This window comes from Ammodytes marinus (assembly GCF_949987685.1).
Source record: "Ammodytes marinus genome assembly, chromosome: 16".
NCBI lineage: Eukaryota > Metazoa > Chordata > Actinopteri > Uranoscopiformes > Ammodytidae > Ammodytes > Ammodytes marinus.
Window position 1 is genome coordinate 16,125,693 of NC_137220.1, and position 26,227 is coordinate 16,151,919.

The 26,227-nt window shown below is 40.8% G+C and overlaps 1 protein-coding gene across 1 annotated transcript in view; it reads left to right on the plus strand.

The window, feature by feature from the left end:
* Positions 1 to 26,227, plus strand: part of cacna1ha (calcium channel, voltage-dependent, T type, alpha 1H subunit a) — a gene marked incomplete at its 3' end in the record, with an annotated part of 61,179 nt that overhangs the window by 27,455 nt on the left and 7,497 nt on the right. Inside the window, exons 11-33 of the mRNA XM_080043640.1 lie at positions 1,156 to 1,307; positions 2,661 to 2,846; positions 3,280 to 3,397; positions 4,429 to 4,584; positions 5,944 to 6,031; positions 6,685 to 6,965; positions 8,587 to 8,982; positions 11,774 to 11,877; positions 12,068 to 12,191; positions 12,685 to 12,753; positions 12,957 to 13,141; positions 13,780 to 13,906; positions 14,799 to 14,924; positions 15,431 to 15,520; positions 16,770 to 16,983; positions 18,884 to 19,035; positions 19,478 to 19,587; positions 19,707 to 19,840; positions 20,547 to 20,617; positions 22,386 to 22,464; positions 24,361 to 24,482; positions 25,195 to 25,353; positions 25,578 to 25,736. Coding sequence (XP_079899766.1) covers positions 1,156 to 1,307; positions 2,661 to 2,846; positions 3,280 to 3,397; positions 4,429 to 4,584; positions 5,944 to 6,031; positions 6,685 to 6,965; positions 8,587 to 8,982; positions 11,774 to 11,877; positions 12,068 to 12,191; positions 12,685 to 12,753; positions 12,957 to 13,141; positions 13,780 to 13,906; positions 14,799 to 14,924; positions 15,431 to 15,520; positions 16,770 to 16,983; positions 18,884 to 19,035; positions 19,478 to 19,587; positions 19,707 to 19,840; positions 20,547 to 20,617; positions 22,386 to 22,464; positions 24,361 to 24,482; positions 25,195 to 25,353; positions 25,578 to 25,736 — 3,402 coding nt within the window. The remainder of the gene's footprint in view (positions 1 to 1,155; positions 1,308 to 2,660; positions 2,847 to 3,279; positions 3,398 to 4,428; positions 4,585 to 5,943; positions 6,032 to 6,684; positions 6,966 to 8,586; positions 8,983 to 11,773; positions 11,878 to 12,067; positions 12,192 to 12,684; positions 12,754 to 12,956; positions 13,142 to 13,779; positions 13,907 to 14,798; positions 14,925 to 15,430; positions 15,521 to 16,769; positions 16,984 to 18,883; positions 19,036 to 19,477; positions 19,588 to 19,706; positions 19,841 to 20,546; positions 20,618 to 22,385; positions 22,465 to 24,360; positions 24,483 to 25,194; positions 25,354 to 25,577; positions 25,737 to 26,227) is intronic.

Below are 26,227 nucleotides of genomic sequence, written 5' to 3' on the forward strand. Positions count from 1 at the left end.
AATGAATGCATCATACATCTACTTGATTGCAGCTTTAACAAACATATTTTTAAGCATTGCGTGTTATATAATTTCCAAAGACAGTATAGACACAACCCCTTGGCCTTGCTCTGGTGGTGGCAGCACCTCTGATATTGTATTAATTAATGTTGTAAGTGGGTTTATAACTCCCCCAAAAAATATCTGCATAATATACAGCATGGGCTGAGGCACAACCCATGGTCAATGGGCCTATATTGCTTGTTGATTCCCACATGAAAGGAAACCCAATTAGTTTTAATGAGACTGCCAACCAAGCATTCGTGACTTAACTGATTCACGGGGCCAACACTGAGAGAGCCTCACTAAAAAAAGAGTATAAGAATTTATGGATTAGAATGATTCAGTGTCTTCTGGGAATTGTATTTTCAATATCAGTTCTTAATGCTAGGGTGGCACATGGTTGTCAGAGTTGACTTATGAAAGAAGCTGGGAAAATGCGATAGAGAGGGGGAACATTAGCGAGCATTTTAGTGTGTGAGCGCAGGGCGAGATTGATTCAATGTCCATGCGCACAGATACATTTGCTCTCTCGCATTAACGTTTATTGCAAGAGATTATCGGAATTGTAAGTTATTGAAAATGTAAATGTGGATCTCTTATTTTTCAAGCCTTGTAGGACAGAAGAACATTCAAATCACGGACGTATGGCTCTAGGCAAGCCGTTTCCATGGAGTAAACATAGAGGATCATGCATGTGGCCCCATAATGCGTTTGAGACTTGTCGACATGCTTTATGAGAGGGGGCCACTCGGTCATATCTCGCCGGATCACTGACCGTGGGTCAGTGGGGTAGATCAGTGCTGATGGATTGGTGGTGTTGGGTCCCATTTCATTGATTGGGCCTGACTGCAGCCGCTGAACATGATGTATAATGCCTCGGCTTATAGGGCACCAAGACAGGCCTGGGTTTTTACAGCTGTGGGATAGATAGATAGAGTGGAGATATTTAACTAACTTGTTCTTTCTTGTTTTTCTTGCTTCCTCCTTGCCCCATGTCTCTCTTCTTCTCTCTCCTGCCTTGTGTGTGGTTGTATGTGTGTGTGTGTGTGTGTGTGTGTGTGTGTGTGTGTGTGTGTGTGTGTGTGTGTGTGTGTGTGTGTCGACTTCCTCAAGCCCGAAGAGCTGACTGACATATTAGAGATCAGCAACATCGTTTTCACCAGTATGTTTGTACTGGAGATGGGCTTCATGCTGCTCGCCTTCGGCCTGTTTGGATACATCAAGAACCCATACAACATATTCGACAGTGTCATCGTCATCATCAGGTAATATTAATATATATATATTTAATATTTAAGAATTCAGCCCCAATCTGTATAGTTTATAATTCAAAGCAAGAGCTAAATGCAAAAAGACAATTAAAGGTGCACCATGCAGTTTCAGGGGAGGGAGGTTTGTATACATTTGCAGAGCATGCAGTGAGTTAACACACCATATTTTCTCTACATTCAATTCTTAGTATTGAATAATTATGTCAACACAAATCAAGACAAAGTTCATTTGAGGCACCTGGAACCAAACTTAAGACTATAACAGGTTTGTAAACAAAACTGTGGGCCATGCTGCTGTTAACAACTAAAGTGAAACACTAACTTTTAACGTAGCTTCCTCCATTCAAACAGTGCTCCAGTCGTCCAGATTTTCCTGTGACGAACATTTGTTTATTCAGCTATGAGAATATACCTTTCAAAATGTTTACTTTACTACTCTGACACACCAGAAAGTAACATAGTGAACCTTTTAACGGTGGATCCAATCGATGTGGGTTTCCCACAACTTAGACGAGCTAGCTGCTTAGCTTGGATGTAGAGCCACCCCCCCTGCTCTTATTTATTTTCCGGCTTGTCAATCATTGGGCTTTGGAGGGCCAGGTTCACTTCTGCAGCATCCATCTTTGCTATAGCTAAGTTTGACACACTCATGATTGATTTTGGTCTGACACACGCAGGAACAGCTTTTGCTTGCTGCCTCAGCAGGTTGCTTGATCCTGTGGTGACCGGAGGCTTGCTTTGTGGCTGTTATTCAGTCTGACAGAGCTCATATTGAATCGGGGGACCTCTTGATATGTGTGTGGGCGTGTTATGTGTGGCACTGAGGTGGAACTCCCTTCATAATGACTTCATATTGGCTCAAACTGAATCCCTTCAAAACAAAAAAATCATAATTTTTATAGAGTGAAAGGTGCACTATTCAGTTTAAAGGGAGCGCACTTTGTTTACATTTGCAGAGCTTGCACAAATCAAAATATAATTATTTTGGGGCACCTGAAACCAAGAGTAAGACTAGAATATGTATATGTATATATATGTATATATACATGACAAAACTGTGGGCACTGCTGCTGTATACAACAACAGTGAAACAGTAACTTTTAAGATGCTTTTCTAACCTCAAACAGTATTCTAGGGATCCAATTTTCCTCTGACGAAAGTTTGTTCAGTTGTGAAAATATTCCTGAGAAAATAGTCACTCCTCTGACACACCAAAAGTTGCACAGTGCACCTTTAAGAAGCTGACAGACAGACTTCACTTAATCAAAAGTGACCAAATACAACCTCAAACTTTTAAGATATCCAAACGGTGTTTATGAAAATATATTTTTTTTTTCTGGTTCTCAGTGTGTGGGAGATAATTGGTCAAGCGGACGGCGGTTTGTCTGTCTTGAGGACATTTCGCCTTCTGCGTGTGCTGAAGCTGGTTCGCTTCCTGCCCGCTCTGAGGAGACAGCTGGTGGTGCTGATGAAGACCATGGACAACGTGGCCACATTCTGCATGCTGCTGATGCTTTTCATCTTCACTTTCAGGTGTGTACTCTCATACAACCAACACACACACACACACACAGTGTTGGCGGGCTAAACAGAAGTTCTCAATCCTAAGGGAAATTATTGTTTTATTTTTGTCCCATTTTTGCCCCCATCACTCTGATTTAATTTCAGAGACCACTGAGTTGTCTTCATAATCCTTATTACTATTGCTTGTATTTTTTTTCTCTTCCTTTTTGTTTTAATTAGATGTTTATCTCTGGATATTTCATTGACTAATTGATGGTTAGCCCTGAATTGAGATGTACTGTATGTCATGTAGTTTATTTGTTTTCTGTTATTATTATTTTTGTGTTAATAAAAAAAAAAAAAAAAAAAACACACAACACAACACACAAATGTATCTTCCCAATCAGTGCTTTAAAGTTCTCATGACTAGTGCATTCTTATATATATTTTTTTGTTTTTACAGTATACTGGGTATGCATCTGTTTGGCTGTAAGTTCAGTGTTCGGACTGAGAACGGAGACACCATCCCTGACCGCAAGAACTTTGACTCTCTGCTCTGGGCCATCGTCACTGTATTCCAGGTTATTTATTGATTTATATATGTATTTAAATTTCATTTGTGCTGTGCTACATTACTTTGCTGCTGACTCTAATCCACTGATTGAAGCTTAATTGCCCATGTTTTTCTCAGTGCTATTATTATTCCGAAAATGTGCTGAGTAAGAGCCTTTTTAGTCTTGTTAAGTTTATTAAATGTTTGATGCGTTGTTTAATGAAACATGCACATTCTACACTCTCTTCATTATACACTATTCACAAAAGATCCAAATGTTACAGCTGACAGCTATCCAAAACTGACTATCACTTGAAGGCGTTGTACATTCTATAGTTTTTTGTTGAGTAGCTACACACACACACACACACACACACACACACACACACACACACACACACACACTCACACACACACTCACACTTACAGCATATTGCATTGCCTTCCTGCCACAGCGTTTTATGAGTGGGCAGAGACGGGGCGAGCCTTCATGCTACATCATGACCACCGTCCTTCTCTTTAATGCTTTCATCACTCACATTGATTTAAGCACAAGCATGTGCAAAGACACACACACACATACATACACACACACACACACACACACACACACACACACACACACACACACACACACACACACACACACACACACACACACACACACACACTGATAGTATTAGTAATCCCATGTGTAGCTGAAGTATTGTGGTATGATGGCAATAAAAGCAACTCAGTTCAAGGGTTTCTAATGCAAATGGAACCCACAAGAGCTATAGGCTATTATGATGTATAGGGCTCCATTTCTTGCCCCGCCTTTCCATCTGTGTCCATTTCTCTCTTTCCCTGCCTTATTTCCTTTCATCTCTTGGCCTTTTACTTTCTTTTTGTCCCCCACATCTTCATGTCCGCGGACATCTCATCTATTCCTTTTTTATTAATTATACATCTCTTAACCAGACATTCCCCATGTGATTGTCTATCTATTGGCCTCATTGTCTCTTCCCCCATCCACTCCTTCCTTATGTATGCCTTAATCATGTTTCCTTCTATCTAAAGATTCTCACCCAGGAGGACTGGAATGTGGTGCTGTATAACGGCATGGCCTCCACCTCTCCATGGGCCGCCCTTTACTTTGTTGCTCTCATGACATTCGGCAACTATGTGCTCTTCAATCTACTGGTGGCCATCCTGGTTGAAGGCTTCCAGGCTGAGGTGAGAACAACAGTCAGGTTTTTTTTTTAAAGGTCACATATTATGCTCATCTTCAGGTTGAAAATGGTCATTTAGGTTTCTAGTATTAACTGTTTTTACGGTGTAGTGTCCTAAAAACCCTTTATATTTTTCACAGTAACATTGCCGAATCTCTTCTTTTCACCATATGTCTGAAACGCTCCATTTTTAGCATGTGATGTCATAAGGGGAGATACATCTGACTAGTGTTTTTGAACACAGGTTTTCAGAAAGGTGGAGGTGGATTAAAAGAGAGAGGGTTGTATTTCCTCATGTTTTGGGAGTCTCTTGGCACACCCGGGACCGATTTTAAAGTTGAAGAACCATGAAAGCTTCAAATGTAGTCTCTTTTGATTTAATTAAACATGTATTCTTCAATATGCAAAATCAGTTAAAGAATATTATCAGGAGAAAGCTTCGTCCGACCCTTTTTTCCAAGCAGGTGTACTTTGAGATAAAGGGAATATTTTACCTTCTATTTGCTCTCTTGGTATGTTCGGGAGGTGGTGTAGAGATAAAGTATTAATGGCAATCCAGTGGTGCAGTACAATGCTGCCTTCAAGATTTACAGCATTTTGTGCTTTCACTGTCCCCCTGCTGGCATCTGGTCATCCCTGAATATGGTGCTCTAATTTTCTCTGCGAATGTTATGACATAAGTTGGCGAAAGCTAACCCATAAAAAAAAAACTCATGTTTTGCAGTTGTATTTCACTCTAATTATACATTCTGCAGCCATGTAATTGCACAGAGAGGTTTGGTCTACGTACTACAATCACACCACTAATGCCAGAAGACCAAATCAAGGATTAATGTCTAATTCTAAAGTCCCTCACCCACAACTGTGTGATTGCTGTATGAGGACCTTCTTTTTTCGCTGTTAATTAAGTCCCGATGGAGCCGACTGAGAGCTCGCAGGTCTGGGCTCTGAATGCCTAAACTGTCAAATCATTTAAGGCACCACTGCTTTTAAAGGGGATAAGGGAATGGATATGGTCATCAGTTCCCAACACACACATACTGATAAATGAGTGATCATCTATTCATCTTCATGCAAACCCTGTTATCATTTGTCCCCCAGGAGCAGTTTAGACTTCACTAAACTATCCTCCAAGCACTGAATACAGATCACCTGGGTTTGCTTAAATTCCTATTAACATGGATGTGTGTGTGTGTGTGTGTGTGTGTGTGTGTGTGTGTGTGTGTGTGTGTGTGTGTGTGTGTGTGTGTGTGTGTGTGTGTGTGTGTGTGTGTGTGTGTGTGTGTGTGTGTGTGTGTGTGTGTGTGTGTGTGTGTGTGTGTGTGTGTGTGTGTGTGTGTGTGTGTGTGTGTGTGTGCTGTAGGGTGATGCTAATCGGTCAGAGTCGGACGATGAAAAGAAATCAGACAACTTTGAGGAGGACGAGAAGGTAGAACAGCTCAGAGACACTGGTAGGTTCCATAACAGAGAAGACATTCAGTGTCATTCAAAATGGTGCTGTTTTTCCCCCTCCTTTTCAGATTTTTATAGTGACTTACTGTACCAATTACCACACTTCAAAATGTAATTGAAATATTATTTTAAACCTAAGCACATATAATACACATGAGTAATGCTCTTTGATGGATTATTTGCTTTGATGTCTTCTAAGACGCTATGTGTTCTAATATTACTGTATGATTTCATTAATGTTTTTGAGTAAGAATATTAGCATTTTTCCTTTACTTTTTTTGTCCATTTCCTTAACTATATGTTATGTATATGTATAGTATATAAATACTGTATATATATGTTTTATTGTTTGTGTTTTGTTATTACATATGTATATACTATATTATTATATTGTTTTTTATATGATTCCCTTTAATGTTCTCCTGCTCAGGGACTACAAGTGCAAATTAGCGTTTGCAGCTAACCCTGGCATATTCACATCGGTTGTAATATTGATGTTGATCAATGGGCATTGTCCATGATTAATAGATATATATATATATATATATATATATAATGAAATAATTCTAATTACAAAATGTATGCAAAAAATAACTGAATGAAACAATGGTGATGATAATGGTGAATGTATCTCTCCTCCTCCTCCACACAGAACTGAAAATGTACTCTCTGATGATGACAGCCAACGGTCATGTGGACCCCCGTGGCTCCATGGCTCCTCCCATCATCATGCGCACTGCGGCCACCCCCATGCCCACTCCAAAGAGCTCCATAGGGCCTGAGTCCATGCTGGGAGAAGAGATCATGTACAGAGAGGAGGGGCCTCAGTACGGAGAGGTGGGCTTCTTCTCCGAGGCAGGCATCGGCCACACAGAGTCTCGCCGTGGGAGTGTCACATCCATGGACCCCGTGGCCTATGACCAGTGTTCTCTGGTGAGTTAGTTCAACAACAAACCCTTGCTTTAAAGGAGAATTAAAGTGGTATGGTCCTTTTAGCTAACTTCCTGTCAGTAACTGCAGTTAGCAGTCCCCTCCCTCGTCCCTACGTCACCACCACATGAACCCGCAGCCATCTCCTTCAGATAGTGCCGTGATGGAGAGCAGCGAGTCATCGTTCGCGGGCACAGAGACCCGCTTCTTTATAGCGCTCTGTCTCCTGATTGGATAAGATGGGATGAGTGGGATACCTGTGTGATGAACTGCGCATACTGTTTAAGGGATTGTTGTATGAATATAGAGTGATTTAACACATATATTAACAAATAAATATCACTTACTTACTTAATATATTGGGATTGATAATATATAGGCTACAGTATAACTTCACAAAATATCAGATATCAGATACCACGCCCATGCATAGTAGTCTATTGTATTTGGCATACATTCCCAAACATGAAAAGATGTGAACTGAAGAAAAAAAATTATTTAAGAAATGGCTACGAAAGGGATGCAAAACATATAGATATAGTCTACTTACCTACCAGATGCCAAAGTGAGTGGCAGACAAACTTTATTTGAACAGACCCAATGGTACCAAACTGAGGACCACAAAGGGATTGAAAAACTAATGACTCCAGTGCCATGAGGTAACACTGTTAATCAGTCACAATCACAGGCTTTCAACGCTTCAGTCTACGTGTGAGCCAAAAAGCAATCCGATCGGCTGACATGAAGGACGTTTAGTTATTTAGTATGCACAATACATTACTTTTTTTCCCCCAATGAGGAGAAATCAGTGATGCCTTAAAAACAAAGTTAAATTATGTTTCAATGAATTACTTGATGTAAGCAAGGGGGTAAGAAAAATCCTTCTAAACCTAAACTATATATTAAAAGTGAGAGTATGGGCCTAGACTATGATCCAGTAAGCTCATCATCTACATTTGATTTATTAATGGACAATGTGGAAGCCTTTAATCACTAGAGACTGATACCTAACGTTTACAGCAGAATCCTGAATATTCAACATTCACCTTCAAATTTAAAGGTGATGTTAGCCATTCTGGAGAACGCTTGTTGACAAAATCACCTTTTCGGTCAGTATTGAGTATAAACAATGACACTGTATGAATTAAGAGGACACCTTGATTATTATTTTGATTTAAATTTTTTATTATTTATGTTATGTATGTGATGTTGTGTATCTATGTGACCGAAATAAACTAAACTCAAAGGAGAAGTAAGCGATATAACTAACTTCCTGTCAGTTAGCAGTCCCCTCCATGGTCCCTACATCACCACCACAAGAACGCACAGCCTTCCTTGTCAGATAGTGCTGCGATGGAGAGTAGCAAGTCATCATTCACGGGCACAGAGACCCGCCTCTTTATAGCACTCTGTCTCCTGATTGGATAAAAACGAGCGGGATACTTGAAATTTTATCTGGCAATTTCTACAAAGCTGAATGACAGGGAGACCTGTGCAATGAACTGCGCATGCTGTTTAAGTGATTGCTGTATGAATATAGAGTGATTTAACAAGTATATTAACAAAAAAGTATCGCTTACGTCTCCTTTTTACTAAAATGTAACTTCCCCTGTCTCCCCTCCAGAGCCTGTCGAGTCCCGGGCGGCGCTCCCCTCTGCCTCCTCGCTCGTGGGGCAGCCGTCGGTCCAGTTGGAACAGCCTGAGCCGCGGCCCCAGCCTAAAGAGGAGAGACACCAGCGGGGAGAGAGAGAGTCTGCTGTCTGGGGAGGGAGGGCAAGAAGAGGAGGAGGAGGAAGAGGAGGACAGCACTAACGGAGGACAGGAAGAGGAGGGCGGGCTAAACAACAGACTGAGGCCCGAGACATTGGAGCTGCTGCAGGCCTCCGCTCTCTGCCCCGCCATAACAGCCGGGGAGTACGGGGACTGTAACGGACGCACCTTCACCTACGACCCCGTCAACGTCAACCCCGAGCCCAAGGAAGAGGCCTCCTCCCCTGACATGGACGACATGGATGATGAGGTAAGTTATAGTAATAACTAATAAATAACTAAAAATGAGGTTGTTGATTAGTTCATAAAAAGGTCCCTGACTTATAGTTGAGGGAATGGAGGGGTGGAGAATGCTTGTTGACAAATTCACTTTTTTCAATCAAAATCAGGTAATATCTCCTCACGATCCATTGTCTGACTCTGGACGTACTGTGTGTGCCCTGAAAATAAATCCAGTGTTTATCCACAGCCTAGGCTCTGTAAATAGGCATGTTGCGAGCTACGGTGTGGGACACCTTTGTTTATATACCATTTATTTGCATACCACTTTACAGAGTCAAGGCTTGGGTAGTAACTAGAGATTAACCACTGATCCACTATTTTTCAGTACATTCCGATATCTGGGTTTCTGTCTGATATCATAGTTATTATAGATTTCTTTGCTGGTGGTGATGTTATGTGTAAGGTTAGGAAGGCTTAAGCAACACAGCAGTTCCAATGTAAAAGAGCAACACATATACAAAAACGTGTAAAGGTTTATCTTAACTGCTAGGAAAGGTTTGAATTCAGAAGAACATCAGAACTCAACTTTTTAATGGCTACATTTTTTTTTAATGTGTGCTATATCACATAGCTATGATCTGACAATTTAATTTAATTAATTTCATGTTTAAAATAATTGAGATTTATTAAAAACAAAATCGGAGATGTCAGTCCGATATCGGATTAGTAGATTGTAGCTATATTGGACCCGATTACCGATATTGGATGGGATCGGAACTCCAGACCTATTTTCAGCGCACACACAGTAGGGACAGGTAATGGATCGTGAGGAGATATTGAAGAGTGATTAAAAAATAAATAAAAAACTTCTCCAGAATTGCTGACTGCACATTGAATATCATCCTGGGCGTGTGTCATCAGCTTTCTATTTACGCGGTGGCTTGTTTTACAATGGCGTACACAGGCCTGAAAAATACATTTGGTTCAGGTTTTATGGTGACAGGTTTGCTGAGCAGATGAGCCTGTGTGGTTTGGCTCTTTTATGTGTATTCTTAATCTCTTAATCTGCCTACTCTGACTCTGTTTACACATTTTTATTTGTTGCTTTATCTGCCTACCCAGTTTTCACAGGCTGCTCTGCCCTTTGTGTCCCTCCAGCTTTCAGATATTAAAGTGTGTGTGTGTGTGTGTGTGTGTGTGTGTGTGTGTGTGTGTGTGTGTGTGTGTGTGTGTGTGTGTGTGTGTGTGTGTGTGTGTGTGTGTGTGTGTGTGTGTGTGTGTGTGTGTGTGTGTGTGTTTTGTTAACACTACTCGGCCTGGAGGGATGCTAATTGTCATGCTGTAATTGATTGGCTTGGGCAGTAATTGTTTTCTCAGTGGATAAAAAAACAACTTGCGTATGTACAAACAGTGTGGCTGTTCACGTGTCTGTTTGTGTGTGTGTGTGTGTGTGTGTGTGTGTGTGTGTGTGTTTTAACTTCAGAGGGGTTTACTCCCCGTTTTATTTGGATGACCCCTTTTATGACACTGTTGATGGCTCGGTTGGCTCCAAATTGGGTTTATGATGCTATGAAAAGGTTTATAACAGATCCTCCACTCCAGTGTATACGTGTGTGTGTGTGTGTGTGTGTGTGTGTGTGTGTGTGTGTGTGTGTGTGTGTGTGTGTGTTTTTCTGTTTGTGCACGTGTATGTGTGTGACTTGTGTATATGCATGTGATTCTCAGTGTGTGTCTGTGTCAGGGATTATCGATTTCAGCTCCAAGAACATCTTCGCAGCATGTTCTTTTCATCCAGTTTTTGCACATCCACAAACTCACAGTTGGGCGCACACACACACACACACACACACACACACACACACACACATAGAAAGACACACCAAGTTACACACATGCACACACGAGCGGCAGTTTGCCAAAAAGGCAGTGTCTGGGAGGGACGACTTCAGGCTGTTTTAATTAGAATCCTGCAAGTAGAGAAGCTGCGTACCTAAGCGTTCTAGTGTTTGTTTTATTGGAAACTTTAATGAGTTTCACAGGACTTTCTATTGAGCTAAGTTGGGAGTTTGCCCGTTACGGTCCAATGATCCGTATTTTTACTTATGCAAGAAAAACACTTGATAATTGTTCCCCCATAGATTTGAATGTGGAATGGCTAACATCAGCAACACTGTGTCAAACACACACTCTGTCCTTTCAACAAAGTATTACAATGTATATGTGATCAGTCGATGTTCCTGTTAGAGGTAGGGGTGCACACTTTCTCAAAAGCTGAGGGTATTGTAGGTATGTTGTATGCAATTTCCAATAAGTTTTTCAACAATTATATGTATTTAAAGGTGCTCCGAGGAACTTTCAGTTTGTTTTCATTATTTCTTCCCTTTGGACAAAAGCGCTAGTTCCTGGGTGAGTGTACCCACAAAGGCATTAAGAAAAAACTATATAAAAATAGCATTCTTTGCACTCATGTTCTCGTTTGCTGTTACATGTATTTTATGATCAAAAATTAAACTGTTTAAGAAATATTTAAAAGTTCCTCATACCACTTTTAAAGTATCAGTACTTAAATATGCTAACCTCACTACTATCCCATTTACAATGTTGTATTTCTTCATTGCAGATATGTTTGGGATTAAAGTACTTTTTTGCAACTACTTTTGAATTGAGATTCACTATTCATTTGTTTGGTTAGAAATCGTTATGATATTGATTTCCCTGCTGACAATAACAACATGATTTAATGTAATGATTAGTAACGTATAAACTGTTCATTGTTGCATATTGGTGATATTGTCTTGTTGTACCTCTCACCTCAGCAGACTTCTCTGTGCACCTGGATCAAAAAAGAACTTCAGGAAATGAAGCCCCGCTGGTGCAAAGAGCACGAAGACTGGAATCTGTATTTGTTCTCTCCAGAGAGCCCGTGAGTTACACACACACACACACACACACACACACACACACACACATACACACAAACATAGCATAATCAATATCATTATCAATTTGTATGACTCTAATAGCTAATGGCTTGATCGATAGCTTTAACCGACCATAGACATTTTACAGATGCCTCTGTGTGTGTGTGTGTGTGTGTGTGTGTGCCTGTTTAGATGCCGCGTGTGGTGCCAAAGTGTGATCTCTCACAGAATGTTTGACCATGTGGTCCTGGTTTTCATCTTCCTCAACTGCATCACCATCGCACTGGAGAGACCTGATATACAGCCGCACAGTACGGTAAGACATACATACATATTCCAGGACACACACACACACACACACACACACCCACACACACACACACACACACACACATACTCATTTACTGCACTCTGTGGACCACATTTCATCCACACTACTTTAATATTTGCTGACTGTTTGAGCTGTTTGGTGGTTTCCAGAGCTTTCGACTGAATTATCTGATTATTACAAGTGCTTACTGCTTATCTTTGTCTCATTTGGGCTCATTATTCTCTAACATAACACATGTCAAACTATGTTTGTTCACACAAATACATTGAGAAAAACTAGTAAAACTGTGGACACACAGCCAGAAACTCACTAGCCTAGCAACATCAAGGCTAACATGCCAATAGCAATACATTACTCTCTTAAAGTAACAGGCTAATTATATAAAACAACAGCTGGTCCTTGCTCCATTCAGACAGAACGTGTGCTGCTGTGAATACAAAATGTGCTGATTATATTTCTCACTCTCTTCTTCTGGTAGGAGCGAGTGTTTCTGAGTGTGTCCAACTACGTTTTCACTGTGATCTTCCTGGCAGAGATGGCCATTAAGGTAAAACAGTGTCATTGTCTTTCTATCAGTATGATGAAAATGTGCTTTGTCGTGGTACATTTGCAATTTATTTTAATTTTTATTTTTTTTACCATGTTTAATTCTGCATCAATATTCATCCTAGTTAGGATTCATTTACAGCGTGTACAAGTGTTTTTGATAAATCCAAAATATTTGCTATTTGTTTCCCCCCCTCTATGAAGGTGTTAGCTCTGGGTTTCTGCTTTGGGACACCGAGCTACCTGCAGTCCAGCTGGAACGTTCTGGATGGTTTATTGGTGTTTGTGTCTCTCGTTGACATTCTGGTGTCTCTGGCATACACCGGTGGAAACAGGATCCTGGGCATCCTCCGAGTCCTACGCCTGCTACGCACATTACGCCCACTGAGGTATATTACACGCTCTATTTTTATCTGCACTGATATTGTTAATCTTCTTCTCTATTTTTTTCAGTGGGGGGGGCGGGGGGGATGCATGCATATACTGCATGGCTTTATGTAAGCACGACAAATACAAGAATCCTCCCATCCTATTTCTGTCTATTTCTATCACTTGTTTTTCTGTCTCGTAATAATGATATTAATACATTGTATTTATATAACGCTTTTCAATGTACTCAAGGACACTTTACAATAAAACCAGTACACACAAGAAAATTAGCGTAGCAATAAAACTGACACACAACAAACAAAAGCAAAGGCAAGCATTAAGCATTGATTTAACGTAACAGTTAGTTAATTGCTCAGTTAATGCTTTTTAAGCATGAAAAAAACTGTAATAGAAATGTAGTAAACACTTAGTTTATGCTAACTAAGCCTTGACTCATCATAAAGTAAAAGTTAATTAATGTACCCTTATTGTAAAGTGTTACCAAATCAGCATGTAAATGTGTAATGATTTGAATACAGTCCCGAACGTGTATGTGTAGAGAGTTCCACAGGGAGGGGGCAATGTAATAGGTACTGGACTATATATGCTGCTAGTAAGTAACAACCCACAACTGTTTGTCTTTGTTTGTGTTTTGCAGGGTGATCAGCCGAGCCCCAGGATTAAAATTGGTTGTGGAGACGCTCATCACCTCTCTGAGACCCATCGGGAACATTGTCCTCATCTGCTGCGCCTTCTTCATTGTCTTTGGCATCTTGGGGGTGCAGGTAGTTTGAATTCACACAAACACACACACAAACACACACACACACACACACACACACACACACACACACACACACACACACACACACACACACACACACACAGCAACACACAAACACAACTGCTGTTTTCCTTCAAGGTGGAGTCAGAGATTCTGGAGAATGCTTATTGTCAATTATTTCTTGAAGTTCGTTTAGCTAGCTATGGTAGGCCCCCTTTATTTACATACTGTTTGTTTACAGACCCCTTTACAGAGCCTAGGCTGTCTATTAACACTGGATTTTGTTTTTTATGTGCACATATGGTACAGACAGTTAGCAGATCATGAGGAGATATTCACTGATTTTGACAACAAGTGTTCTCCAGAATCGCTTACCCCACCTTTATACGAGCCACCATTTTGTCCAACACAGACACGTCAGTATTCCATAGCCAATACATACAAGCTACACTGATAAAGCTGCTTTTGTCATTTTCTTTTTCTAAGCTTGCTTACAAAGCATTTTACCCTTTGTAGCTTTAAATGTCAATCTTGTTGAGCAGCTGCGTCTGTGATTGTGGCTCGAGGGAGGATTGGAACTAGTGACCTGACAATTTGCTTTTGTTCCTAGAGAGTGTGAGTTTTGAAAGAAGGACGATCAGGTTAAGTGTGAAACGGGACAACATGACCCTCAGGCCAGCATTTAACTCAGCACTCATAAGAATGTGCTCTATGAAAGGTCCTTTTATTTCTGGCATTCACAGATGGATGTGTAAAAGCTCTGCGGTGCAATTGAGATAATGTGTAAATGGCAAAACAGCCCCGCAGACCTCTCACTCTAACTCTCTCTCTCTCTCTCTTTCTCTTTCTCTCTCCGCTTCTCTGTCTCTCTATCTCTCTCGCTCTCTCCCTAGCTGTTCAAAGGGAAGTTCTTCCAATGTGAAGGTCTGGACACGAGAAACATCACCAACAAGTCTGACTGTCTGCAGGCCGGCTACCGCTGGATACGAAGGAAGTACAACTTTGACAACCTGATCCAGGTACAGGGGAAGTTTCAATGTACTTAGCATACTCAGGTTTATTCTCATTACTAAATAAAGAAACATCTTCACTGGAAAAATTGGATCCCTGGCTGGAACAAACAAAAACTATACCTGTTGTTTTACAGCTGTTATGTTTACGAACATATTGTATTCTTACATTTGGTTCCAGGGGCCTCAAAATAATTTAGTTGTGGTTTGTAATGATAGAAATGATCCAATTCTAAGATAGTAAATGTCATGTTTGTCAAATGTGTTTAGCAAACTAACGGCAGGCTCTGCAAATGTAAACATGCATATTGCACCTTTAAACAAGATTCAAGATGAATTTATTTGTCATTTCCTTATGCACTTTCATACGTTATAAAAAAATATGTAATATTGTCCCCCCCCCCCCCAGACCTGTAATAGTACAACAAACACAATACAACAATCAAGAATAGGCTCAAAAGATGCAATGTACTAGTTGTTTTGTATTACTTATGTTGTGTGTGTATCCTCCCCAGGCTCTGATGTCTTTGTTTGTGCTGTCCTGTAAGGATGGCTGGGTCAACATCATGTATGACGGGCTGGATGCAGTAGGAGTTGACCAACAGGTAATGAAGAATACTACGAGGCATTCTGTATTCGCTGTAGGCTATAATATGTAGTCAAGCTATATAGGCTAATACTGTGCAGTAAACGCACTGTCGCTCCTTGAGTGAAAGACAATAGGGTCAGATAAATTAGGTGACAGCTGGAGAAAAATCAATTTTCCTCAAGTGATCACAGTTTAAATTATTTAATAATTTCTATATTCATATTATGCTATTTTACTAGGCTCTTCTGTGACTGTGGGATCACACAGGTGAACTGTAACGATCGCGTGCAGCCGCATCGTTACTTTTCAACCTGACAGAAATTTGTTCAGTGGCAGAGATGCTAGAAAACTCCTGTTAATAAAAACAAATAATGAGATGCAACACAAATAGGCCTAGGCTAAGTAATCTGAATGAGCATGTTCAGAGTGTATAAGGTGGCCGTCTATGAACGACACAAGGGCTGAGAATACTGATCAGATAAATGATCGATCAAATGTAAAATCATAAGGAAATGATAAAAAAACATCCCTATGGAGATTTCTATGGAGTGATTTTGCTTTAAACTGTACAGGGACGCGTTGTGACACTTCAGTCGGTGCTGCAGTATAAAGTGACAACAAACTTAGAGTCGGTCCAACCACCTAGCGAGCAGGTTAGACTCATGGCATATGTTGCCGCAGTAACAGACTTTGAGTTGCACTGAACCTGCTTCCTGAAACAGGCCCCCGGTATCAAGCATTTGTTTATGGTCTTTTAGGTTACTTGATTTAGAAGGGACAGGGCACATTAACAGAGTTCAACATGTAAATATGCCAGATTTAGTCGTGCAGGCTCATTTTCATCTGTAGTCCCTGCTTCCAAACCTATGTGTATTGTAGCCCATTCTACTCCTCATTCTTGAAACACACTGACTCTTCAGATCATCCCCACTGCTCACATTGGCTTTGCAGCATGACATTTGGGATTTGCATCCTTTGCCTGCTGTAACCCATTCAAAAGCACAAATAACCTAAACTTATTGCAATGAATGGTGTCCTCAATTGACTAATTATAATATCTCGTTGTGTTGGGTTTTTTTTTTGGCAATATTGTAATTTCACACCTCGTTAAAACAACAAAATAAGATATTATGGTGGACGATATACTGTATATATCGCGCACTCCGATTTAAATAGTTTGATTTTTGTCATTTTTCGTGTGTAAATAGAAAACTATTGACAACATGAATCTTGTTGTCTCCTCTACTGTTCTTTCTCTGCTTCAGCCCGTGAGGAACCACAACCCCTGGATGCTGCTGTACTTCATCTCCTTCCTCCTCATCGTCAGCTTCTTTGTCCTCAACATGTTTGTGGGCGTGGTCGTGGAGAACTTCCACAAGTGTCGGCAGGACCAGGAAGAGGAGGAGGCGCGCCTACGGGAAGAGAAGAGGCTCAAAATGATCGAGAAAAAGCGCAGGAGTAAGGAGAATGGAGGGGCTGGTCGGTAGTCTATTTTTCTGAGCACTGCCTGCTTTCAGAGCCTGAAAAAAAGAGAAAGAGAATGTAAAGAAAAAAAAGGAACTATATTTAGACTTCTATATTTTTTTTAAAAGAGGAAGATTTAGACGGGCTGGCTAGCTCACGCAAACAGTGGTTGATCACTGACAGGAATGCGTAGGCTACGTCAGTCTGATGCATGGAACTGCACTGCATGGAAAACTTTTCGAAAACCGGGCCAACCTTACCAATCTCTCAGCTGAAAATTTGTATGAAACTGTTCACTTCACAAATTATATAACTGCCACCAGTGTCGTGGGGGAAAGAATCAGAGCAGTAATACAGTGGTGGGTGGTCTCTATTTTAAATGTAGGTCCTCTACCACCCAGTCCTATGTTAAACTGAACGAGGACCATACTAAATTGAAACTTTTAATGGATTTCATTACTGTGTAAAGAAAACCTTTTACGGCACCTTTTGCATGTGATCGAGGTTGATGTTTTCCCCCCATGTGTCTAAAGGAAAATTGTTTGCACGCAAGATTTTTGATCGGCAAAATGCCACAGCCCCCTTCCCCCTTCCTCGGAATGCATGTTCGACCCTGACCCCAAAAGTGTCTCACCAGACTTGTAGCAGAAGAAGGACATATTACCTGAAAAAATATGCTTTGACGGGCAGACTCAGAAACATAGCAGACATTTTGGCTGCTTATACCTGCAAAAAACACCTTGGGAAAAACATTGAGCTGTTTGACAATGTTATTTATCATTGGTTAAATATGAAAATGATCAGAAAATGATTTAGACAATAGAAGCAAATGATGGAACCTCAGAAACACACCACCTATTGCAAAAAAAAATAAAAATAAAAAAATAAAGTTCGAGTTCAATCGCAATTGTTATTTTATTGTGGTAATTATATGTTGAGATGAGTAATAGTGAAACATTGGTAGAATCAAATGGTCTTTTATTGGCTCAGACTCAGATTTACAGTAAAAGTTGGCAGTAGGCAGTATATGGTGTGAGCAGAGCGCCAATAAGTTACAAAAGACTATTGCGATTTTTCTAATGGGGTTACAAATGAGTGCAGTAGTGTCATTGAAAGTGAGTGGCTTCAAGGGTGTGTTCAACATGACAGTCATGCTCTGCAACTATTCAAATGAACTTGACCAGTGAAGCAATAGAGATGGATAAATAGTATCGATTGGTGCGACTCTGAAAACATGTAATTCAATAATGTCACTGTGTGTGAAATATTACATTGCTGAACATACCCTGCATTGCCCCTCTCTCAACCATAGACCATTACCCTTTTCATCAAAGGCATGACAGCATGCAGAACATAGACAGGGCATGGTGTACATGGGAGGGTGACATATATGCCCCCTCGCACGCACGCACGCACACACACAAACACATACACACACACACACACACACATACATAAATGATCAAATATGGACATGTGAGTACACATCCTGTTGCAACACAGATATATTAATGGACATCAGCTTTGAGATTTCTTATACAGTCTATATAGTCTGTTTATTATTGACTGGTAGTGATTTTATGTCATAGTAAATCCGTAGTTTGGCTTTTAATGGACTCTTTTACTTTCCCAGACCTCTCTACCCTGACAAGAATACAATTATTCAAGAGGCAATTCATCTTTTTTTATTTTATTTTGTTAGGGTCATATCTTGTTTTGTCACCACCGGGCCCCGCTGCACCCTCCTGTGCACACCACTGAAGTCATGCAATATTTACATTTCAGGGCACAGTTACTCACAGTGGCACTCTATCTGTCTGTCTGTGTTTTAATTATCTTTCTCTCCTTGTGTCGTCTTTGGCGTATGTGTGTTTCTGTGTGTGTGTGTGTCTGTGTGTGTGTGTGTGTGCTACAGAGGCCAAGCAGAGGCCTTACTATGCGGACTACTCCCCCGTGCGTCTGACCATCCACCAACTGTGTACCAGCCACTACCTGGACCTCTTCATCACCTTCATCATCTGCATCAATGTCTTCACCATGAGCATTGAGCACTACAATCAACCACGGGTAATATGACTGCACACACACACACACACACACACACACACACACACACACACACACACACACGCACACACACACACACACACACTCACACACTCACACACACACACACACACACACACACACACACACACACACACACACACACACACACACACACACACAAACACACACACAGCCATTTTTTTTACTTTGCCCACTTCAAAATATACTCTCCTCCCGTACATACAGTATAAGTGTACTAAGACAGGGTGTTTTTCTTGTATTTGCCCTCAGGCAACAACATGATTTCCAAACATCTATTTTTTATTTCCTTTCTGAACGAAAAAAGCTGTTAACTGCTTTCAGGACACGTTCCTTCCATGTTTAATTTACGAGTGCGTGTGTGTGTGTGTGTTTGTGTGTGTTTGTGTGTGTGTGTGTGTTTGTGTGTGTGTATGTTCAGTATTTAGAGGAGGTTCTCAAGTACTGCAACTACGTGTTCACCGCTATCTTCGTCATCGAGGCCCTGCTCAAGCTCTTGGCATTTGGCATACACAGGTTCTTCAAAGACAGGTAAAAAAACAAAAAAAACAGGATGAAAGTGATTCCGCCTCATGACTCCCAAAATGCTCTAAACTGTAATGGTTTATTATTGATTGAATATTATGTCTCCATTTTTTTTCTGCGTTTAGGTGGAATCAGCTGGATATCGCTATAGTGGCGCTGTCCATCATGGGCATCATCTTGGAGGAGCTGAAAATGAGCTCCGCACTGCCCATAAATCCTACCATCATCAGAATCATGAGAGTACTCCGAATAGCAAGAGGTAGAAACACACACACACACACACACACACACACGTTTGTCTTGTATACAGTTACAGGAAGTCCTTGTTGTGTAAGTTTGTCATCACTACAGACAGACATATCACAAGCATTATTTTGTGTTGTGAGGCACTTCTTTTCACCAATGTTTTTATCGCATATACTTAAAATCAAGGTTTAAATTTAAGGTGGAGTCAGCAATTCTGGGGATGTTGTCAAAATCACTTTTTGTCAAAATGAATGAATATCTCCTCTCGATCCACTACCTGTATATAGTGTATGTGCACTGAAAAAAATTCTGGTGTTAATACACAGCGTAGGATCTGTAAAACAGGTATGTAAACAAAGGGGGCCCACTGTAGCCAGCAACATGCACGTTTACAGAGTCTAGGCTGTGTATTAACATAAGGATTTTTCTTCCGCGGGCCGCTCACACAGTACGGACAGGTAAGCGGATTGTTGAGAGAAATTCACTGATTCTGACAAAAAGTTTATTTTTTTGACAACAAGCTTTCTCCAGAATTGCTGACTCCACCTTTATAAAAGTAATCCGTCACAAATGCTTGCTAGCATTTTAAGAATGGCCCCCTGCTGTTGGTTTGCAACACTTGTATTTTGCCGTCACTGTGCCGTTGTAAATTCTGCAGTGAAGTGGGCCACTTGAAACCAGCCACAACTAACCTATAAAACGGCTCATTCTCCTCGCAGTGCTAAAACTCTTAAAGATGGCCAAGGGGATGAGAGCTCTGCTGGATACCGTCATGCAAGCGCTACCGCAGGTAAACACAGACCTTGTAGGGTCTCAAAACTAGAATAAACTGAGATTTTGTTTATTGTTTTATTCATGATGTATACTGTATTGTTTTTTTTTGTATATGAAAATAGTAAATATGAAGGTACTGTTTGGAATAGATAGCTCACTGAAAGGTGTATGACTGTTGATGAATATTTAACTCATTGTCAAATCCATCCACATAACACAATTTGTATTGTGACCTTGAAGGCCGAATTCCACCGGCTGCGTCTCCGGTCCTTCTCCGCTCCAGCACGGCAGAAACAAAAATAGAATTAAGAGCAGTCAGTGGGTGAGTTTCCACCACGGCCGCTGCGCCGTCTCTCTGCTCCGCTGCTGCTCCAGCTCTCCGGTGAAATACGCAGTGCTTCTATTTCTGCCGGATGCCTGAGCTCACCGCATCAATTTAGCACAGAACACATCGAGATAGACAGGAACACAAGCGCCGACAAAACAATAAAACCTCCGGTTAATTTTCAAAATAAGACACTCGGTGTTCACTGCAGGTGACATTCTCAAAACAGAGACACATACAAGCATGTCCACTGTTCTTTTACTCGTTCGGATGGGAATAATAACCTTCCGTGCGTTCGTTGTTGTGTAAATACCATATAGGAGAATCATATTATCAAGAGCGATCGCCCGTCACTTTTATTACCACGGGAACTCCTCGGTCTCGCGACTCCAGCTGTTCAGCGGAGCTGGCCGTGCCTGCTTTGAAAACGGAGCCGGTGGGTATTGCCGGACGTGAGCGCACGGAGCAAAACCGTTGGACACCGCACCCGCAGCCAGTGGAATTCCGGGGTTACAAGACTCATTCCTCCCCCCCTTCCTAGCTCTCTACAGCTGAACTAGTGCTCTCTACTTGGTTTTTAATTATTAAAGGTGCATGACAACAAATGCCAAAAACACATCGCACAGTACAGCATGTGTGAGAATAAAGTGACATCATTGAGCAGTGTCTTATTAACATTTGAATGTGGTTAAAAATAACCACAGACAGTTCTCAACAAATAACCCCCGACGTCGATCTATTTTGTTACTAATGGGCTCCGATTTGTTTAGATGCGAGCACAGCGGATGGTGCAGAGGAGTACACGAGGGGTTCAAAGAAAAATCGGTAAAATGAAAGATTCAAAACCGCGTTCGTTGATCTCAGCTGCCTGTAAAGAATAAAACTCTACAGTCAGAATGTACAGCCTACTTCTTCACTGAAGTGTATTTGCTAGCCAGTCAACTCGCTTCTTTTGAAGTGTGCCTGGGAGTAGCTCAGGTCCCTGGCACAGTTTTTTTTAAGGCAAAGAGCAGATGCACTTAAAGATTGTGATACACACGCAGTGACGGACTCCATTGTTCTGCTATTTTATCTGAATGTCAAGGGACAGATAGAACCGTCAGGGCACAAGAACAGATATGTAGGATAAAAGACAATACGCGGGGAACTTTTTGTGAAGGTATGATGCAAGACGAAGCCTCAGGAAGTACATGTTTATTTTATTGCAGTCAGGATTGCTATCAATAACTAACTAAGCTCAAGCTTTTGACAAAAAAAATGTGAAAGCTTTAAGTGATTTCTAAAATAGCAACAAAAAAAAACACAGAAAAAAGTGTCAATTTTATGAATTTCGAAGCGGTAAGTGCATGGTTAGTGTTTACCGTCAACATGGAATACATACAATTATATCAATCCTAATGCCTTCTTATTCCCTGCTGCTTTAAACGAGCTAAATAGTTGGATTGTTGTGTTTTTGCAGGTGGGAAATCTTGGTCTCCTCTTCATGCTACTATTCTTCATCTACGCAGCACTGGGAGTGGAGCTCTTTGGCAAACTGGGTCAGTCACACACACACACACACACACGTTGTGTTTTCATCACTTGCGAGGACATTACATAGACTTACATTCATTTCCTGGATATTTGCCCTAACCATAACCACTACTTCCTTAACCCTAACCTTATCCTAAACCTAAGTCTACCCTCACCCAAAATGCAAGTCTTCACCCTAAAATGTCATTACTGCGTTAAGGGGACTTCCCTTGTCTCCAAAAGGAAGGTACGTCTCCACAATATCACTGTGGGAAGAGAAAAAAATGTCCCCACAACATGGTTAATACCAGCACACACACACACACACACACACACACACACACACACACACACACACACACACACACACACACACACACACACACACACACACACACATACTCACATTCACTCACTCACTACCAGCAGAAATAAAGAACACATGCACCACGGAAGAAAAATCCACTCATCTCTACAACAGTCACGGCTTACGGCAATACTTCCCTCCCTGTACTGTCTCCTGCTCAATCCTCGCTCTCTCTCTAACCCCCCCCCCATCTGTCTCCTTGTCTATTTACAGTATCTCTCTCTCTGTCTCTGTCTCTGTCTCTGTCTCTGTCTCTGTCTCTCTCTCTCTCTCTCTCTCTCTCTCTCTCTCTCTCTCTCTCTCTCTCTCTCTCTCTCTCTCTCTCTCTCTCTCTGATAACCGGAAAATAAATCACATTTGCATGATCACATTTATTTACATACCATTCCCTCAATAGGCCAGCTTCATCAAATTCATTTTTTTTCTGAGAGCAAAACAAAGTGTGAAGGAAGGGGATTAGTAAAAAAAAAAAAAAAAAGGAATAGCATCCGGGAGGACGAAATGAAAACAACTCGGTGATGAAGAGGTCGCTCTCTCTGTGGAATATTATCCTGCTGCCGCTCGTCACATTGGAAAAAACAAGGGGATGTGTGTTTTTCAGTTTTCATAAAAAATAAATCCCTGTCCATTTTATGCCACAATTTATGCCTTTTGCAAAAGCCGCTGACAAATGCTTTTAGACATGCCAAAAGCCTCCTTTTCCCCCTGTCAGTGCCTCGCTTTTTAAATGCCATTTAAGGGCTTACCAAGCTCAATTATACATGTGACTGAGTTATATTTTGGAACAGGCTTGAAACATTACCACACCAACTTAACATTAGACATATTGTCATATTGTGTTTACCCACTTTTGAACCTATCCTGGCACAGTACGTTACAGTATGTCAGGGTCTTTCTTCTCTGGCTCCTCACCTCGTTTTTATACATTTTTCAAGAGACAAGAGGAGTCAACATTTTACTACTTAACAACATTCAAAACACGTCCCCTTTTCTGCTTTTCATGTCCTACATTTCCCATAAAAGGGTTGTCACTGTTTTCCATCAGAGAGCTGTGATTGCTGTATGTAAGCTGGCGCGGAGGAGTTTGATTGCATTTTCAGTTCCTATAAACTATACACACAGCAGTTGATCCTTAGAATCAAAAAACAAGGTACATAATACCCCCTTAAGGGCTGTCTCAGTCTCTCCTTCTAGCTTCCTGCTTTAATGTGACCGGGGCCCTTCAAAACGAAGGAAGGTATCTTCTGGAGGCTGCTATGATTCTGTAAACAGGCTCCCGAGGGCTTGCTGTCAAATTGACCCTGATGCTGGGAGAGACTTTCCATGTCCTCCGGAAGACAGCTATCTCTTCTCCTGTCCTCTCTGTCACGTCTGTAGAGACACACACTGCTTAGCATCTGTTTGTGTATCCAGTGCTTTGGTAGACACTTGTGGGGACACTGACACTTATGATAATTCATACTATTTTCTCCCTGTTTAATGTATGCTTTTTTTTAACCACCATGTGTATTATGTAGTGTGACTGATGTCTGTCTTTGTTTTGTGTGTTGATCAGAGTGCAACGACAACAACCCGTGTGAGGGTCTGAGTCGTCACGCAACCTTTGAGAATTTCGGGATGGCTTTCCTCACTCTGTTTCGAGTGTCCACCGGAGACAACTGGAATGGGATTATGAAAGTAAAAAACAAACACACACACACACACACACACACACACACACACACACACACACATTCTTATCTACAGACATATTCACTCACTCATATATTACGTGTCAAGATTATCCCACAGACACAGAGAAAATGCAATGACCTCCAAAACCAATTATGGAATAATAATGTGGCTTAGATCTAAGCAATGTTGACACTTTTACATCTTGACCTCTGCTCTATCAAAAAATTACAAAGGGATGATATAATCATCTTTAAAGCTACAGTGTGTAACTTTTTCATATGAATGAAAGCCATTGCCAAATGAGTTGACATAAATAGTTGATTAAGCCTATCAGCTCTACAAAATTCTCTCTGTATTTCTCAGGACGGCAGTGTTAACATGTTTATTCTTCTGCTAAGAATTTTTCCTTTTTTCTACTTAAATTCTTGCATGTTTAAAAATTTGTGAAATTTGAAATGAGGCCCAATATCATATAACCATGGTTATATAACCAGTTACGATTTCAAAGTTTTGCTGTATAGCCTCTGGTGTATTGGAAAGTTATTTTGAGCATAACCAGCTGGTGATGGTGATGGTGATGGTGTGTGTGTGTGTGTGTGTGTGTGTGTTTGTTTGTGTCTCACTTTCAGTTTTTTCTCTCTTCTTTCTTTTGTTGTCTTTTCTCTCTTTTCTGTCCCTCCTTCTCACCAAGTCTTTCTCTTGTGTCTTTTCGAAGGACACGTTGAGGGAGTGTCATGAAGACGAGCGCCACTGTCTCTCCTACCTGCCCATGATCTCTCCAATTTACTTTGTCACCTTTGTGCTCATGGCTCAGTTTGTGCTGGTCAATGTGGTGGTGGCTGTTTTAATGAAGCACCTTGAGGAGAGCAACAAGGTACAGTAAAGCTGGTAACAAAGACACATCTAAGAAATGTGTACATGTGTGTGTGTGTGTGTGTGGGGAAAACAATGCACTTTGTGAATAGCCACAGGTAAAGAGAGATACATTGGATGTTCTGTCACGTAACCTTTTTTTTTGGACTTACTTGGACACATTGACATTCACTGTAACGTGGAGTAATTAAAGGAGAAGTAAGTGAAATACATCTACTTTTGCAGGAGGCCAAAGAGGATGCAGAGATGGATGCGGAGATCGCTTTGGAAATGGCTCTGGAGAAGGAAGAGAGGGAGGAGAGGGAGCGCAGACTAAGCATAACCTCCAGCAGCAGTTCAGCAGGAGGGACCTATGTTGGGCCATGTCCACATTCACCTGGACAGGTAGGAAGGGAAAACACCTGGCCTCTTAAGTCAGTCAGCAAACTTTCAATTTGGGGTGTAATGCAAGAACTTAGATTGACGTGGTAAGTGTTTCTAAATACAGTCACTGCTATGCATTCATTGTCAAACAATACAGGTGCATCTAAAACTAATTTGAAAATCATAGAAAAGTCCAGAAATGTGAATATTTTGTAAAAAAAGTAAAATAGTTCAGGCCTTTCTTTCGTTTAACTGATTTGATGATTACTGGAATAAAAATCTAAATATCAAAATAGAATATTACATAAAACCAATCAAAAAAGAATAGAACAATATAGAATAATATGAAAGTTTAAAGAAATTTAATTAAATGACAGAACATTTTTTACTTTTCATTAATATTACATTATTTTTATTTTTGATGCACCTATATACGAACAGTATATTGCACTATGCAGATGAACTGCTTTCTAAGTCACTGTCAACACTAACTGCTGTGTGGTCTCTGTCTC